Source organism: Pezoporus wallicus, unplaced genomic scaffold (genome assembly GCF_028554395.1).
Source record: "Pezoporus wallicus isolate ANWC-B61680 ecotype Strahan unplaced genomic scaffold, APGP_CSIRO_Pwel_v1 contig_7331, whole genome shotgun sequence".
Lineage (NCBI taxonomy): Eukaryota > Metazoa > Chordata > Aves > Psittaciformes > Psittacidae > Pezoporus > Pezoporus wallicus.
In genome coordinates this window covers 396,043-415,896 of record NW_026637727.1, presented here as the reverse complement: position 1 = coordinate 415,896, position 19,854 = coordinate 396,043, and the positions used below count along the sequence as shown (strand labels likewise).

General features: G+C 35.4%; 1 protein-coding gene across 2 annotated transcripts in view; it reads left to right on the top strand.

Moving 5' to 3' along the window:
* Positions 1-19,854, top strand: part of CDH8 (cadherin 8) — a 153,914-nt gene that overhangs the window by 87,354 nt on the left and 46,706 nt on the right. For both annotated transcript variants that reach the window (XR_008971958.1, XM_057407419.1), the window contains exons 6-9: positions 1,468-1,635; positions 5,460-5,647; positions 8,482-8,735; positions 13,680-13,816. Coding sequence is in view for 1 of the 2 variants with exons in the window: in XM_057407419.1 (XP_057263402.1) it covers positions 1,468-1,635; positions 5,460-5,647; positions 8,482-8,735; positions 13,680-13,816 (747 nt within the window). In the remaining variant the exon portion in view is untranslated. The remainder of the gene's footprint in view (positions 1-1,467; positions 1,636-5,459; positions 5,648-8,481; positions 8,736-13,679; positions 13,817-19,854) is intronic.

Genomic DNA, 19,854 nt, shown 5'->3' with positions numbered 1-19,854 from the left:
GGGCCCAGTAACAAGAATCTATGATCCAGGGTGTGAACTTGGCCACTCTGTTCAACATAAAATCTTAACAAATATACAGTAAGGTATAGAATCCCTAACTTCTTTTTTCAATGGCTTGCAAAGACTCAGCAAGTTACTGTCAATGTCTGCCCATTAACCATGTCCTTCAGCTCTGTGAGTTCAGGCACATGAAAAGAGAACACTCTTCTTTATGCCTCATAAGAACCCTCAAGCACTATGGTCTAAAGGAACCACTGCAATGGTGGATTTCATTCCTCTCGGGCACTCTTACACTTCACTTAACCACTAAGATAATTCAGTAACTTGAACTGTGTGCTCTCTTTTCACAGGCAAATGACTTTTTTCTTTTTTTAAAAAAGTATAATTCAGAAACAGGATTAAAAAAAACTGTTGTATTTCAATTTAGCATTTAGAGATGTTTCTCCTAGGCTTAGTGGGACTTCTTCAGTTGCTTATTATATTTTTATTATGGTGGACATTGCTAGACTGTGATGAACACTTTCAAATTTACCATTAAGCAATTAATACTGAACTTCCTATATCAAATATTGAGACTCTAATACCATGTTACAGGTGAAGAAGTTTTGAAAAGAAAAAAGAAAAGCTTATTATTTCTTCTGTTAGATGTTTGTGAAACCTATAGTTTTGGAAACCTAATAGGAGTTTGCAGTGGATCTGGCTTCCTATTTAATTGGGCTGTCCCTTGCAGATACCTTCCTGCTAGCCTACTGACATCTTGTATTTTGATACACTACAGATCTTTTTACTTCTCTAGTTTTAAAAACTCCTAACCTAATAGAATAGGTGGTAGCAGCTTACTGAGATTATTGTCCAAAAATGTGACACTCCCGGTGCAAGGATAGTAGAGTGACTACAGGATTTTGCAATACTGGTGACTGTGCTGAAAGACATACTGGAAGACATGCTGTCATTCTCCAGTAGAAGTTCAGGTGCTTGATTTAGGACTTAAAGGAGCAGCTGTAGCCTGCATTATATTGAAAAGCTGATTAAACAATGGTTTGGGGTTTAAAATATTTGAAACAATCTGACAGAAATGGTTAACCATGTTTACAGAGTATGTTTGCTGTGTGGTTTTCTTCTGTTTGTAAATTCTGTGGGGAAGCGATGGATTTCTATGGTAGGTAGGAGAGAAACCAAAAAGTTTATCAAGAAAAAAAATGCAAATATTGATATGTATCACATAGATAATTAACTCGGGGTTTGGACCGCAATTTCATTGCACTTTAATTAAATCAAGGTAGGTGACCTCTAATATACATTTTTGAAAATCTCAAATTTTTCTTAATCCTTGGTACTACTAAGGGGTAACTTAACTGGACCTTTCATAGTTCAATTTTTATACCAACATTTACACACATCCGTAAAAATATCTGCAAAACTGAATGTAGTTCTCTACCTGATATTTTTTTCCCCTCATTATTGTAGCTATCATTAAAACAGCATTACCCAACATGGACAGAGAAGCCAAAGAGGAATACTTTGTAGTCATCCAAGCAAAGGACATGGGAGGACATATGGGTGGACTGTCTGGAACTACAACAGTGACAATTAAACTCACTGATGTCAATGACAATCCGCCAAAGTTTGCACAAAGTAAGTGCTATTATGTGTATGTGTTCTACATAAGAAAATAATAGTGTTTCTGGGTTTGTTTGTTTTTTTTTTATCAAGCTCTTAGTTTTATCATCATATTGCCTGACTTTGTAATGTAATTTTAAGACATGTAGCTGCTACTAGAGAAAGATTAATAGTCCTCTGCCTTATTAAGAGCTTAGGAAAGAGGGATCAGTGCACAGAGCTCTTTGTCTTCCTTGTTACCCCTCTTACTTCCACACAAAAAAGACTTGGGGGTCTTTTTTCATTTATTTATTTGCTTTCAGTACAGTTATTTCTAAGTGCTAGTTTTGGTTGCTGTTATATATGTTTCCATTTCATGCAAACAAGTGAAACCATCAGTAAAAGACATATAAAACCAATAAAAAAAGAAATAAAGGTTTGACTAATTAGGTAATAGTGAAGAAAACAAAGTAAATAAGTCTGAGTGCAGATAATTTATGATCTTTAATTCAAAATCCATATTTACTACTGTGGTTCCAATGTATATCTTGCTGAGTTAGGTTAAAATGATTTGGCATGCTGCTGAGATTCTCTACAAGAAATAGGCTACAGCCTATTTCAAGGATGAAGGCAAAAAGGAAAAAGAAGAGGGAAGAGCATAATGGCTGGATCAATTTTATTTGGAATAGGTGCCATATAATGCACTTTTAGAAACTTACCTTCTTATCCAGCTTCTGAAAAACTGAAGATGTAAGGTATTAAGAGTCTGTTTGGGGCTGGACAATGTTCATATCCAGACTTTTTACCATTTTTACTTTATTAGAAGTATGTTTTTCTAAGAAGGGACAAATGCACAAAAAGTAAAATTAATTCTTTCCTGCGTATGTATGACCCGAAGTCCACTATTGCCCTTTTCTGAAGACCCAAAGAATAAAATAGGTTTGTTCCCGTAATCAGCATGGGATAAATACTCTCCTATAGTCTTGAAAATGTACGTACAGATAAAAAGAGAAGAAAAATATAAACAGGCAGAGGAAAAAGCTTATTTGCCAAAGATATTTCTATTACCTCATCTGAGAGTTTTTTTAGCAGATAATCATGTTTGCACAATAAAAGGTTTTCTCTCATAAAATAAGTGCATAAATTTTTACTTCAGATCACATTGCATTACTTGCACTTGTGTCGTAGTGTTTTCCAACATATGATGACAATTTCCCTAATAATGTAAACACTTATAGGTGAGACTCCTGGCTGAACCATTCACCAGAATGCAGAGGGACATTTCTTTTATACCTGCAATGTACTGTAGCTCTAACTCAGTGATTATAGATCTACTTCTTCCAGCTTACCTGTCTTTTGTATTTGTATCAGCACTTTTCTGTCTCAAAAAAAGCCTTTGCCTGCCTGTATGAAAAAAGCTGATCCAAAAATCAGGAACGTAACTGGTACTAATTGGTACATTTGCTGGAGGTCTCAGCAGGAAGCACAGGAGTGAATGCATACAGAGAGGAAACTGTACTTTCCCTGTGCAGTTTATTCGTGTCTGTTCTCTTGTAATCTGGATACAGCGACACATTGGGTAACAGGAGGAAGACTGCATCACAGATCCCTGAAATATATTTTCCCTATGGAAAATGTAGATCAGTTTTCCTTCAACAGAGTGAGTTGCTGTCTTTGAAGTTGTTATAGCTGGTACCTTCCAGTGAAGAATTCATACTACCATCAATGAACAACCACCCTGTCTGTTACTGACAACTGACCATTAGGAGACTTCGTTAGAAAAAAAAAACAACACAACTTTATGTACTGTAACTTTGTATTATTGTGTATATATTGCATTTAGTGAGGATGAGCCACAGTAAATATTGTAGCTGGATGTTATTACAAATTGTGCTATTTAGAACTAAGTATTCATAGCATGCTACTAGCATTACAGATTAGTCATGACTCTGGCCTTATACAAGAGCTGATCAAGTCTTGAACATTTTTTTACACTGTTGAAGCATGGGTTGCATTTGCCTGGAAAGGAAAATAAAAAAGGATCAAACTTACAATAGAGCCTAACCAGAATAAAATAGAAATTCATAAGATGTAGTACATGCTGCTTTCACAATAAATTGTAATGAACTCAGAAAGCAGTGTGTTTTATCGCTTGATTGTTTCCAGGCAGGACAGAAATGTATATTTATGGTTTGATTTCAAAGAGTGTTAGCCTCCTGGGTTTTAGAAATGAAAAAGATGAACTTTCACTACTTCTGTGATCTCTTTGAAATAAATTTAGAGGCATTTTATAAGTCACGGAAGTTTTAACCTGGCAGTTTACCATAGGAATGTACTGAGAAGATCTCTGCACTGCTGTGAAAACCAGGGGTTTTCAAAGATGTTTAATGTGGATTTTTGATCAACTCTGCACTATGACTTTTTGACAGGACAGTTTGTAATTCTTGAGAGCAATTTATGTAAAGGAGTGGGCTGCATCACAATAGATTTTTTTTGCAATATTTTGTAAACTATCTCAATAAATCTGAGAGAAAAATATCAACTTAAATGTGCAATCAGCTGTCTCTGAAAATTCAACCCACAAAATGTGGACAGCAATAGAAATTACGAACACAGAATGTAGTCTCCTGAGGCAGTTGATTGCTTTGGCTGGTCATTGTTTGTGGGCCATTATGAATGCTCTTGAGGAATTTTGATGATCTCCAAATAATCTCTAATAGTATAACCTAGAGACATTAAAGAAAAAATAAAATCACTTGGGGAGGAACTGTATGTACAGCTAATATATGTATTTGTGAATTCCTCACAGTTTACTTCTTATTTTCAACTGTTACTACTGCAGTCAGGCTACAAACAGTTGAAGCAACAACTCCAGAACATTTTATTTTTAGAAAGCTGCAAGCTGCACATAACAGTAAAAACTGCACATTGTCTTAGAACTGTGAGGACAGTAAAGAACAAGTCCAGAACCCGTTGTCAAAACCTATTTTAATGGTGTCATCTGCTGCCCCTGAATTGCTCTTGACTATTTTAACTACTAAATAGCGCTGCAGTTGATTAAATCAGATATTAACTGTGTGAAATACCAAGAGGAAAAAAAAATAGGGTTTTCTTTTAATAATATGCTTACCTAAAATAATGTATTACAAGTTCTAAATAGTTTTTTGACACTTCTTAGGTCAGAAAGTTTGTAGCAAGTCTAAATATAAAGAAATATACTGACAATTTGATTAGCACTTTCTAGTGGATTTTATTCTAACCCTACAACCAAATAGTAAACACAATGATGGTTGCTATGAAAAGTTATTGTTTCCTTTAAAGCAAATATTCGGATTTTCCTTGAATGTTTTTTAGCTAGTTTCTTACCACAAAAGGGAGGTGGAATGAGTTAAGCAGACCAGACCAAATCAAATTAAAAGGGAAAAAAAAATTTTGAAGAACTGAGATTATATAAGACATCTTTAAAATATAAGAATGATTTTCTACAGAGCAAAAACCAAGGTTTCATAGTTGTATTCTAACTATGTACATAAAACCGTAACTTCTACAGAAAAAGCGTCTCTAGTAGAGAGCATTGCATACTTTAATGTTGAAAGTAGCTTAATATTTATGTTTGCTAACACTATGTATCCATGCAAAGAAGAAGGATAGTACTGTCATAAAAAGAACATTCACATACAGTAAACAGAATATTCCCATATAAGGAACACATTTTGCTGCTTTCAGTAAATAACTTGTGTATATGTGGTTTGTATCAGTTGCGCATCTCAAGATGCATCAGGAATGTATAAACAAATGAAGAGCATGGAAGAGATACTGGAATCAGACATAATATTTATTCTTTTTATCTTATTTCTAAGGTCTGTATCACTTCTCAGTAATGGAAGATGTTGCTGTTGGTGAACCAGTAGGAAGAGTGAAAGCAAATGACCTGGATATTGGAGACAATGCTAAATCATCCTATGATATTATTGAAGGAGATGGAATGGATGTATTTGAAATTACTACAGATGCCCAAACTCAGGATGGCATTATTAGAGTGAGAAAGGTAAATGGTATCTTTGTATAAAAAAAAAAGTTTATTGTACAAATAGCCAGACTTTACTGTGTGATAAGATGCTGGCTTTTCAAGGATTCTTTTATCTATAAGTCAAGTGTCAAGCCAGTGAAGTGATAAAAAAGGGATGCATTAGCCATGTCCTTCAAAATTGCCATTTAGGTGACAAGTGGGGGGACATACATAGAAGTATTTTTAGTGCTCAGAATTCATTAATCTTACCTGGGCTTCCAGGTGGTCAAATTATGCAGGTTTTGCTACCTTAGTTCCAAAAGGGAAGAGTAGAATAATATCTGCTTTGTTGGTGATGTAAAATTCCATAAAATCTTGGCTGAGTATTAATCAAATATCTTTTCTCTATGATTTGATTTGCTGAATTGTTTGGTCAAATACTTTTCAGAGACAAAAATAAGTCAGCATTTTATTTGAATTGCCTTATGTGTGAGAAGCTTAGTCTTCCACCTTTTCTTCTGTTGAATTCTCTTTTCTCGATGAATAGTGATTCCAGTGAACCTTATCAAGGAAATCAATACTGTTTCACATGAAAAGTGACAAATTTGGACTCTAGAGAAGGCTACAATTCTGTTACCTATTCTATGTTTGTACAGTTTTGATGTATGCATGGTGATAGGTGTTTGCATGTACAGAACAGAAGGAGCACACAATTATATACAGACATATGGGGGGAGACACCATATCTAGAACAAAACTTTGCTAGTAAAGTCAGTGAACCATTTGCAGATTTAAATTTTCATTATTTTCTGGGGAAGAAGAGAGCTGATTCTCATGATTGAACAGATTCTCATCTGTTCCAAGAAAGGATATGAATATAACTTATAGCACTGGCATAGAAGGTTTCAAATATGTAGCACAGACCATTTGAAATGAATCTTCGTTTCTTAAAAAAAAAGAGACAAAAAACCAACAAGGAAAACAACAAAAATGAAAAAAAACCACCACACAACCCCAGAACATCAAAACATGACATTTCAGTGAAAAAAAAATTAATGAGTACAGATAATTAATACTCAACTTGTACCTGTTATTAAAGAGGTCAGGAGGAGTGTCTGTCTAAAGTTTGCATTTTATGTTTCTCACTGAGTTAGCCAGTGCTGTAGATGCATAATAAAGTGATGTATATTTATCTAAAATTAGCTCTGTTTTCCTAAAGAGAAAATGATGATATACATTCCTGATCTTCTTTACTGTTATTTATTGGATTCTGTGGCCTCTTTGTAAACTAAGGCAATTAGCCTTTTGCCCCAGTTCCCTCAGCTTCGTTTCATAACTGAGGCTCTAGCATAATGTTGTTTCATATATTCATTTTGACAGCAATAATAATTTTGGTTCTACTACAGTAGATGATGTATGGAGGGTACTGTTCACCAATAGATTTTCTCCAGCAAAAATTCATGGGTTTTAGACAATGCAGAGTAAATTCTCAATATATTGTTCTGATTAAGCATGACTAATTGTATTGGGGTGCTGTCATTTCTGTAAAACATATGAAAGGTAATTAAAAAAATGATGCAGGAGCTATGATTGGCAAATTGTGAATATGCTGATTTATGTATCACCGTTCATTATTGCAAAAGCTTACTAATTTAAGAGCTGCTAAAGAAGCAAGGTTTTCTTGTGTTTACTAGCATTTGTGAGAAAGAGCAAATCCCATTAGAACTTGATTCATACCTGAAAAAAAATCAACAAAATTTGAAAGTACACATATTGAAGGCTTTGACAGACTTCCTAAAGTTTCCTATTTATGCTCTTGCTGGTATTTGCATTGCAGATTCAGAGTTTCTATGTCCTTTTCTTTTTATCCCTGGGACATTGTAATGCAAATCTTAATACCTTTCCAATGCTTGGCAATTTGCATCTTTGAATTTTGAATCATTGTGAGACACAAGAGAATTACATAGTGAATATACTGATGTGCTTCAAGACACAAACTTGAATCTCCTATAATGAGAAATCCTACATTCAAAAGTATCACAGATTTGGTTTTTATTTGGTATTTCCTTCCATTAAACCCATTGCATTTTCACCTTTTATGTTTTAACACAACTGCAAAATAGTAAAAACAATGGTGACATGGCAGGTATATCATTAGAATAAAGTAATTGGATTCATGGTTCTTTTTCTGGGGAAAAAAACACAAACAAACCGCAAACAAACCAAAACACCCACAAACTAAAACAAAAGATATAGGAATTGGTATAGTCTTAAGAAATTCCCAAGAGATGTCTACCTAATTTATCCCATAAACAGAAACATGCAATATATGTGCAAACCTAATATGCAGTAATGTTGAAGTATTTTCTTCTATGATCAAATTCACATTTTTCCACATAATGCCTCTCATGTCCATCAAATAGTAAGTGCTAGTTCTTTGCATTTCTCACATTGTTCTGGAAGTAATAAAATATTTATTCTTTGTGGAGCTAGTGTAATTTTTTTTTCTTATCTCCAAATAATAAAGCACTGATTGAGTGCGTGATTAGTATGCAAGTTACGTCATCACCAACAAATTTGTAGTATTTATCTGATATGTAATTGTAATGGCATAATTCATAAGAGAGAATATTTGGTACATTTTTTGTGAAAAGCAAGAAACCAGTCTCGTTTTCTCTGAGGCTGGTTAATAAACAGACATCAATATATGCCTAGAAAATTTACAGGTTGGATTTCTGGGAGTGGGAAGTGATTACATTAAAACTCACTGAATGTGCTTAAATGCACATAACTTTCATCCATCAGCATTATATTCACTTGTTCTTTCTCTGTGGCCATTAGTAAAAAACATTTATCTTTGTCATTCTTAACAGCCACTGGACTTTGAGACCAAAAAATCCTATACTCTGAAGGTAGAAGCAACCAACATTCATATTGATTCTCGCTTCATCAGTGGAGGACCATTCAAGGATACAGCAACGGTAAAAATTGTAGTAGAGGATGCTGATGAGCCACCAGTCTTTTCATCACCTACTTACCTACTGGAAGTGCATGAAAATGCTGCTATTAACTCTGTGATTGGTCAGGTGACTGCCCATGACCCTGATGTATCCTCCAGTCCTATAAGGTAGTGCTACTTTAATGTTCGCTTTGACAAAAATACAGGTAGAATACTGTGTGCTTTCCAGTACATTACATGACAATGTCTCATTCCATTTTATTTCTATGAGAATTCTTGTGTAGAATTCAGTTTATAGTGTTAGATTTATCAGTTCAGATAATTTTCAAAATCACAAAAGTGCTCCTTGACACACGAGTAGTCTTATGAAACAGCAGGAAAGCAATGAAAATCAAAAATAGGGTGTAGGAGGTCAGATGGGGTTGAATCATCAGTGTATCTTTGCAGTTATTTTAAATAATCTGCTAGTGTCTGCACTAACAGTGCTGAGCCTGTTCCATGTAGCTGTAAGATTGTCAAAACATGTTTTGTATTTCTTTGGCTAAACCCATTCCTGGTTTGAAGACAGAAAGTCAGAGATGATTATGCCCATATGACTTTGCATCTTTGATTTGCAATATTTTCTCTTTTTTCATAGAATCATTAAATAGTTAGGATTAGAAAGGACCTTAAGATCATCAAGTTCCAATCTCCCTGCATGGGCAGGGACACCTCACATTAAACCATGTCACTGAAGGCTCTGTCCAACCTGGCCTTGAACACTGCCAGGGGTGGAGCATTCACAACTTCCCTGGGCAACCCATTCCAGTGCCTCACCACTCTCACAGTAAAGAATTTCCTCCTTATATCCAATCTAAACTTCCCCTGTTTAAGTTTTAACCCATTACCCCTTGTCCTGTCACTACAGTCCCTAATGAAGAATCTCTCCCCAGCATCCTTATAGCCTGCCTTCAGATACTGGATGATCTAACTTGGTTATTCCAGTTTCATCAGATCAGTGTTTTCTATCTGATTTTGATAAGCACGCTTCTCCTGTGTATGGTACGCTGCAAGTGTTTCCAAAACACATTTTGCTATGTGCAGCTGCTAAAAGTGTTATGAAAACAAACACAACATCAAATTCATAGTAAAGATATGTGTGGAGTAAGTCTAGGTTCTAACAATCATCATTGTACATTAGTGCCATAAGGAATTTAAGCTACACAAGCAGTCAGCATTGTGGAGATGATACTAATTGTTATAACCTGACACCATTTTCTAATCACTGTCATTTACATCAGGCTTGTCTGTTTCTCCAGTGAATATGAAGTATCTTTTCATATCAGTTATTAGGTTAGTCTAACTATATCATATCTTTCATAATCCAGCATTTTTAAAATAAGCAGCAAAATTTCTCTTATCTTTACTTGCTGCTCTGCAGTGGATGTTACATAAGGGCCTGCTAGTTTTTACGTCTGCTGGTGAAAGGGATTTATAAATTTGGCTGAAAATTGTAAACATGGTCAGTAGTTTGTCTCATTCTAGCCTAGCCATTTCAAAAGCATGCATCACTGACTCACATCTTAACACACCTAGGCCACATGCATCTCTCTTGGGAAATGGACCCAGGGAATTTGGCTAAGCAAGTTTCTAAAGCTTTACTATCATTTATTTAGTAAGAGTAGTGCATTCTAGCTTACAGTATAATTAGGCTTGAAAGATCATTATTAGCATGCAAATCTATTGATGCCAGTAGTACTTATTTCATGTTTCTGTAATTTCATAACTGTGATCTATTTACTTGCAGTAAATTATCTTGGACAAAGCATGATCCAAGTGCACAGAAAAAAAAAGCATGAATAATAATCTTTCTCTTTACACTGCATCTGCCCTCCTATAAATCACTGTCCTTCAGTGTCTTTCTCTGTAGAGAGATAAGCTTCACTGTGGCAGGTTTTCCCCATTCATATTGACAGAGATTTTATCTTTGGCAGCAGTTGATCATTTTCTTAATTCACAGCAGGTCTTAAAAACCTAGATACAATATTTTCTGCATTCCTAATGGTACAGCTGTTTATCTGTCACTAAGTAGCATGTCCAATCTGCCTGACATTAATAAACAGTAGTGATTTACCACTGATGAGATGTCAATACTGTGATTCAAATCTCAGCAGGTGCAGCAAAAAAAAAGGATTTCTGCTCTTATTTACATCGGTGCAAATAAAGAATAGATCAAATTAAGTTGTAACAGCAATGGCAATAGTGCAGGAGCAGGTCATCTGCTAAACCACTGTGGAGTTGTTCCTATAATGGCCATAGCAGACCCATACACACCAAAACTTCCCAATAACCTATGCTGGGCTTAGGGCAATTCCGAAAGATACTGTTTCCCAAGATATTATTTTCTTTTGTTTTATGTCTAGCTTATGGGTCTGATGGTGCTTTCCCACTAAAGAGAGTTACAGTACCATTATCATGAAAGCAGAACTGCAAATGTACTATTAGTTTTCCCAGTTTTATGTCACTGCAGGTTTTAATTTTTTATTTTTGTACGCAATATTTATCAAATTAAAATCAGGAGAGGGTTTTACCTCTTATTTAGTCTTGTAAAACCTCATGTCTTATGTTAAAAATATTTCATTTTGAATGCTGGTTTTCCACTGTGAATAAATACTCTTGGGGTGAGGTGAGGTGAAATGCAATATAATAAACTCACAGATGTTACACTCCCAGTTTTATAATTGAAATGTTGTACTGCAGGAAGACTGTGATTGGAAGTTTCAAAAAGGATTGATCCTTAGGGAAAAATTGTGTGTTATCTCAATGGAATTTATGTCACTCCCAGGTCAAGTAAACATTAAATATCATATAAGAATTTCATATTTTATTTCATTTTTGAACTGCAAAAGCATTCATAAATGTCTGATACCAGTTCTTTCTTCATAATTACAAAAGCATCAAGAATTAAAAGAGTTTCAAGTGATGACATCTTAAAAAAAAAAGTTGATTCTGTTGTTCTTGTATTCTCTTAAGTAAAATCTTCAACCTGTGAAAGTCTGTAAGATATTTTTTTACTAACTTCACTAGTATCAGAATACTTCTAATACCTTAATTGGAACTAGGGAGATACCAAAATAAGGTGAACATATATTTTCAAATGCAATTGCCTGAAGTTAGGTACCTACAGCTTCGTTCTTCCACACAAGTGACCTGATTTTCAGAAATGCTGAGGACAGGACAATTCCCATTAAACCAGTGAGAACTGAGTGTGTGGAGCTCACTAGAAATTCAGTTTACTTCAGTGTCCAAATAGAGATGAATGGGCCCAGCTCTAGGCACATGTATTTGGAGTTTTACTTTGTATTTTTCCTTGTACTCTTCTTAACCAAACTTCTCATTTTTAAATGAGTAAAACTAGTTCTTCACAGAATTTAAAAACAGAAAACTTCAGTCTAACAAATCCCAATTCCTAATTAAACAGGGGTTTTCACTCTTAAGTCTGTTAGTTGTTAATTACCTTACAAGCATGATTATGCTAGCTTTGATCTTTAGTAATAGAGTCTGTAAACATTTAAACATTAAAATTTTGATAAATTTTTATAATTTAGAACTAATTTTTGAACGTGTATTGTATCTTACTGGATGCACTACAGAAGCAACCTAATTGAAATGTATCTTTCATTCTAAATATGAAAATATCTGACCCTGAAATAAAAAAAAAAATGAACATCATAATCTAAGCTTTGAAATCAGATATTAATGCTGTGTCTATCAAAATCAATTGTGTTGTGCTGGAATGAGTTTGAGTTCATCAGAATATGTTTATTGTAGCATATAAAGGAGCTTTGAAAGCAGGTTTTTTTTGGAAATTGCTTTTGATAAAGCATAAACCAGAATGGAATAACTGATTTTCAGATAACTGTGCCATTGTCACTGTAACAAAATATACTCTTGGTCTTTTATCAGTGAATATAGCAGCATATTTGCAAAAAGTAGAAATGTAATGAGGAAATGACAGTCTGAGTCCCTTTTCTGACCACTATATAATGTGATCCAGTCTTATACTGTATCCTAACTCACCCTATTATGCCAAGATATAATGCAGAACAGATGTAAAAATTGTCAATGCATGCTGTTAAGTTCTGTAATACATAGACACAAAGGCTTAAAAGACTTTTATATAAATCCACAATTAGGATTCAGCAAAACCCCTTGAAGTCAATTTTTGTTGAACAGTATCAATAGTTTATCACTAAACACTCTCATTTTGTAACTTTCCTGTCAAAAAATTGGAAGGCTTAATTTTGTGATTTAGTTTCTTTTTGCAAATAATGCATTAATAAAATAACTCTGTGAAAATGGACAAACATAAAAGCTTTCCTGGAGATCCTGTTCTAAGCATTAAATCATCATCCTGCTTAATGCACCGTTGGAGCAACCTACTGCAGCTCCTTCCTGTTGACAAGCTGACTCTGTTGAGACTGCATAACTTACCCGGACACTAACATTTGCAGACTCCAACTGCCTGTCAGATACACTTGTTTTGTTAAAAGTCAGTGATGTCAATCCGTAAAACAATGAGTCCTTCAGGGTTTGAAGTGTTTTATGGGAAAATGGTGATTCACTGTGTTCTGCCCATGGAGCTCCTTGACCCATAACCAGATAATATGCTTGGTGAATAGTTCATGCCTCATTAATCTGAAATTTATTGGTAAAATAATATTATTCAGCCCTTTTTAAAATAACCATGAAGCCCACCATTTTTGTGTGCTTAATACATTACTGTTGAAATTATCATCAGTAGCTGTGAAATACAATAGAAACTGTCTAATAAATGTGATGGATTATGTAATTAACTCTTGATCAGCACCGTTTTTCAAAGATGTTATCCAGTGAACCCGAGGGCATTTTATGACCTTCACACTGGGCATACAGCTAATTACTCCTTAGGCAATAATTATAACTTTTTTTAGTCTCAGTTTTTCATTTTGTCTTATAAATTATCATGCTATTGAGCTTCTCAATGCATTTGGCTATAAAACTGCTGCTCTCGGAGGGCTCCCTAGATTGTCTTGTGGTTGTATGTATTACACCAGGTTCATTAAGTAGATTACAGAGATGTCTATTTTGTAGGTTTTCCATTGATCGGCATACCGACCTTGAGAGACAGTTCAACATTAATGCAGAAGATGGGAAAATAACTCTGGCAACACCACTGGACAGAGAAACGAATATGTGGCACAACATAACTATTGTAGCTACTGAAACTAGTGAGTATTTGTATATACTGACTTCCAGTTCTGTTTGGTTTATAATGGATTTTAACAGCATGTGCAGTGGAAACTATATAATTCAGTAAAAAGTAAAACCCACTGGATTTTTAAATTACAGGATTTTGGAAGGAAAAGTTACTTTTTGCTGAAGTTCTATCTTTTAGTTTTCAAAACTGCTGGGTTTTTTCAGTGCCTATAGCAGTATATATTTTGAAGAGATACATGAGCACATATGTACATGGTATATAGGGTAAAATGTTAAAAAACATTTTAAAAATCCCACAAACAAAGCCTTACATTTAGTTATATTAAAACAGCAAAAAAAATAAAGCTTTGCTACTGTAGAAGTAAATTGTATACTCAACCCAGAAGTTCTTAACACTGAGTGATATTATGTTTCAGTACCATAAATGATTAAGAGTATGGGTAATGTTGCATTAAACTAGTCCTGTTTTATACATATGAATGCACTTGCTCATATACAGCTATAAACAAGAACATGGATTGTTCAGATCCACAAAACTGTTGTGGCTGACCTGCACAGCTGAGTCCTTGGGAGCTAGGAGTGTCACCCTCATCCTCAATTTTAATCATGAAGATTGTAATCAAGAACAATTCTTGATTAACTTGGAATTGTAGGCGCTGCTGACAGGATCGCATATGACAATACAATTTCTTATTAATATTAGCACTCTATTTTAGGCTATACATTTGACATATTGAAGCAGAAGAACAGATTCAGAATGTAGGTCTGTCATCCCATGTCATCATCATAACTGAAACACAAACTATGAAGATGTTTCTGCTGATGTATCTATTCTGCAATCCGTGTATATGCATAATTCCCATATGTGCATACACACTTGACACATTGTTCAAAGAATATTTGTCTTCTGAGTCCTATGATCAGTGCTGCTAATTCTTGCATGTAGAAAATAGGGTGATGTTAATGCTGGCTTTCCCCCCAGAGTATCTTTTTCAAAGGATATAGTATTATGATGCAGAACCCTTAATGCTCATAGTACTGTAGCTGTGACAATAATGAATGGGAGGATAAAATTTGTTTATAGGGCCCATTTTTGTTGTGCAATATTTTTCTGTGGTACTTGTTTTCAGACACAAACATGTTAGGAACCTGTGACAGGTAACTGAAATGGCATACAGAAGTGAGAAAGACAGGTCTGAGCATAAATTGGGCTCTCAGCTTACAACCCCTATAAATGGTATTCCTATGACCTACTGTAACAATGTGTGCATTTCATTGCCAGTAGTGCCAACCGTGACCTGTTAATTACTGTTAAATCTTGCAGGCAAACACTGCTTTTATAAATTAGCATTAATATCTTGTGCTTGCAGGAAAACCAAGTCGACACAGGGAGTAGAACTGCATAAGGAAAGTAAGCAAGCTCTAGTTTCATACGGCGTATTTTTCCCAGATTAATATCAAAACTGTGAATAATTTTGATGACTTTAAAGATGAAAGATATAAAATTTCCATGCCAATTTCTCAGCACATGAGGAAAGTCAGATCATGAAACTTACCAGCAGCATGGAAAGCAGAATTATTCATTTTTGATCCAAAGTTTCCAGACATTGGGATAGTATGATCTAAAGTGATTTTACATTTTTTTCCTCAAAAAAAGTCAAAATGAGAACAAAATAAAAAGAATGACTTTTCAAGAAACTCCTCCAATTCAACTTTTAATCTCCCTTATACGTGTGTGTCAGACCAAAGTTAACAGAAGGACACTTCACTAAGCTACATCAGAATAAAGTCTGCCTGTTGCATCTTCAGAATTTTAAAACATAATTATGCTCAAGAATTTTGCAAGAAATTGTCATTAGACTTCATGGGTGCCTCAGCGTCTCTCATTGCTGTAAAATTGCCTCTTATTAGACAGGCTATGAAAATAATAATGCCAATCTTGTTCTGAGCATTTGCATTCCTGCTGATGGCTTATTTTCACATTCCTAATATAATTATTTGACATTTACATAAAACAAGAGCTTAATTTTGTAGACTACTATCTTTGCTTATTTAAGAGAAATTATTTTTAAACTCCTCAAGCAGAAACTAAATTTGTTCATAGAACTGTCAAGCAGGGTGTAATGGGCATTTTTAGATTTTTTTTTTCCAACACGGTAATAAGCAAAATCTGTTATAAAGTAATAGAAATCTGTTGGAGGCAGACACAAGCAGCAAAAGAAAATAGAAAGTGTGTCATTATACTTTCAGCAACAATAATATTAATGGACTGACGATTTCTCCCATAAAGATAAATATGTCAGCATCATTCGTATGAGAGCATTTTCTCTTCTTAGGCTACCTGCTACCCGGACTCAGTTCAAAGCTCACCTCTGTTCCTGTGGGGCAATGAGCAGACCATTTCTTAGCCATTAAACGTGCTTACTAATCACAAGTCCTGATAGTGTTTGTTTTTTCTTGATTCCCACCATAGGAGATCCTAAATATACCTTGCTGTATCAATGCTTTCATAGGTAAACACCAAGTTTTGCCAAAATACAAATCTCTTTTTCAGAACTTGGTGCTGGTAAGTTATCTGCAGCTAAATTTGTGCTTCAAACACCAGCAGTTTTTGGCAGTTTTCTGCTGTCACCATGACAAAGTTATTCTTTTGTATCATCCCTTAGCTGCTGGTGGAAATACTGAGGTGGGCTACATACTGTTTGCATGCCCCCTAGAGATAATTCTTCAAATATCCATCTGAATCTTTTTTTGGTAACTAAAGTTGAAACAATGCAAAGAGGGATGAGTGAAAAAGACTGGACTGAATGTGATTAATGTGGTACAGGTGATATTGAGTATTTCACATACAGTTTCATTATTTCACATACAGTTATACATTTTGCAGTAGTATAGTCAAAAATCAGTAGATAAGTTCCTGCTGCAGCTTCAATCCTCTCCACTGATACCCTTCAATTTGTTTACTCTTAAATGTTCCATTTGCTTTGCACATTTCTTTCTACTGTATGATTTCTTATACTGTCAGATCAATTATTGCTTATTTGTTGTTTAACTTTTTTCCTCTCAGGTCATGTGGTCACTCCTCTATGTTCAAGTCATAGAATCACAGAGTCATAGAATAGTTAGGGTTGAAAAGGACCTTAGGATCATCTAGTTCCAACCTCCCTGCCATGGGCAGGAACACCTCACACTAAACCATGTCACCCAAGGCTCTGTCCAACCTGCCTTGAACTTTGCCAGGGATTCACAGTGTGCCTGGGCAACCCATTCCTCATGGCCCTCCTCTGGACTTGTTCCAACAGTTCCATGTCCTTTTTATATTGAGGACACCAGAACTATACACAATACTCCAACTGAGGTCTCAGGAGAGCAGAGCAGAATGTTGATGAACTCTGTCACATGGATTCTTAGGAGAAGAGAATTTTACAAAGAACTTTGACATCTTTGAAAGATCACTCTGAAATACAGGCTTAGGATGTGCAGAAGAAATACATGTGTTGACACTCAAAACAAGAGTAATACTGAAAGATATTGCCCCCATGAATTGATTCTTAAATTTTCTTTCCACATTACTATACATCCAATTTCACTCTGCAGAGTAAGTCAGGAGCCGGAATATCTAGGTGATTACAGGCTAAAGGCTGTAATGGAGGCTCCCTGGCAAAAATGCACTTTCCATGAGAATATACCTTTTGGTCTGTGGATATAAAGGGTGAACTTTGTTTTTCCTCACTGACTCTGGACTTTAAATAGTGGAATAACGAGATCGCTTATTGTTTTGTGGTGTAGTTGAGACTTAGATGAGCTTAAAATAGCTGGGAGGTTTATTTTAGTTAGATGCTTGAGAGAACAGGGGTGGATAGATCCTTGCTTTGTAAATTGGGGCTTGCTTTGTAAGTTGGGGCTGACGCTGCTGCTCGTATGTTTGGGCTCTCTGGAGCTATGCCCTGAACAGGAAAGGAATCTGGGGACATATGCAAATATTCTCTGAGAGCTTGAATTGCAGTGCAGTGAGAATGAATTATTAACTTACAGACATTTCTTTTGGTGTGTCTTTTTTGTGTGTACAAAGGCTCATCACATCTTTGGCTCCTTAGTCCTTTTTTGAAATGGAATTTTCTGCTATTCAGTAAAGTCAAGACACTAATCCCGTTCATCTGAACACACGAATCCATTTTTTAGTTTGTATAAGTTACAATTATAGCTATAACTACTGTTCCCATTGACATGCTTGTGTTGCATTAACTGGTTAGCAATTTTCCTGGGCAGTGAAGCAGAGCAGAGTTCAGGCTGGGCTAACCTCCTTGGGATTCTCTCAGTTTTTTGTACAGGTTTTGCAGGACTTCCTAAGTTATGTGTTTTCAATGCTGCTCAGCTACTAAACAAAAATCAAATAGCCATGGTTTATTTATCAAACATTTTTGCTGCGGTTTGCACAGGAAATCAGAATCACTGGTCATTCAAGCTATCAGATTGTCTTAAATGTATAAGGCATGTAATAATTGAGCTCTATCTTCCTTCTGCCTCCAGCTCCATAGATTTCCATTTTTATCTTCTAGTGGCTGTAACAGCCACATAGCAGATACTTCCCCAGCATCCTCACAGTGTGCCTCATTAATGCTAAGGAACTGCCCTGGTTTTCAGTCATTGCTGGTTAATTGGTATAACAAAAGCAGTAATAAATGGAGAACTAATGTGGTTTTGAAACCAAAGCGAAGACTTATCTCAGAGAACCTGTTTTAACTTAGGCAAGAAAGAAGTGTACTAGTAAGATAATTTAACTGCACAATATTTCTCCCATTTAAATATGCATATCCTTATATTTGCATACTTATCCCCCCTAAACTGGAGCTGAGATATGCTTGTGATACAGAATTCTAGTGAATTCTTTGAAAACAAAAAGTATCCTATAATGCATTCACTATTAGCCATGCTTATCTGGAATTCTTTTTTTAAAAAATGAGGTAAGCCTTTCCTCCAGAATATGTATATTACATAGCAGAAATTCATTGAATGATACCGTAGATTTCAACAAGAAAAAACTTCTAAACATATTCTAGTTGTCAGACTCTGAGATTTGTGAAAAACACACCAACAGAAACCACAGCTCATAAACTTTAAAGACAGCTAAATGATGATCTCTTTAAAGTCCCCAAGCTTTCTTTCACCTGACATGACACTGAGTGGGCTACTCAAGATTTATTTTTTCTTCACAGCCTTTTTTATGACTGTGTGCAGGTCTGATTCCTTAGACTGCATTCAGGTTGAATAGCAGCTACCGTGCGTGTGTTTAGGCATAGACCAGTTCTTTTATAATTAGTAGAGACTCAAGCCTTCCCCAACATACTGGGAAATACAGAGAGGAAGCATGCATCCATTTGTTCTGTTGTGTCTGGTTAGAAGGCTTTTCTAAAACTTCTCCCCCTCCTGAAAACTCTGTGCGTCATACGTGTACACATGCAACAGATCAGTTCACTGGGGAATTCCAAAGCTGGTGCCGGACTGCCTGGGAGAGTGTATTTCTCTTAGCTTAGGGCAATGCTGTTAGCCAAGTTTTAAATCCCTGAATGAAGTGCTTTAATGGAATTTCTGTTTTTCTTATTCTCCAGGCACTGCAGTCATGGAGCTATTATTTTCATGTTGATTGACTGCTTTATCAAAAGATTCTCAGTATTCAGCTTCACTTGCCAAACAAAAAGCATACTAGTGGCTAGCTGATCTCCCTCCCTAAGTACTTGGCAAAGTACCAGAACTGCCACAACTAGTAGAAAATCTTGTGAATTATTAGTCAAAGCAATAGATGAAACTTTAGACAAGATCTTGAAATGTAAATGGGGACTTGACCACGATAAATATTTTCCAGGCACAGAGCATAGGAATCTCAAGGACAAAGCTGTGAGCTTTATCTGACAAAGGTAATTACCCATACCGACTGCATTCTTTAGAAATGAAGAAGTATGAGGCAATTCTATCATCTAATGGGAAAGGGCATAAAGCCAGAAAGACTCTTTATGGTTTACCAAGAATATAAATACAATAATTGAATCAT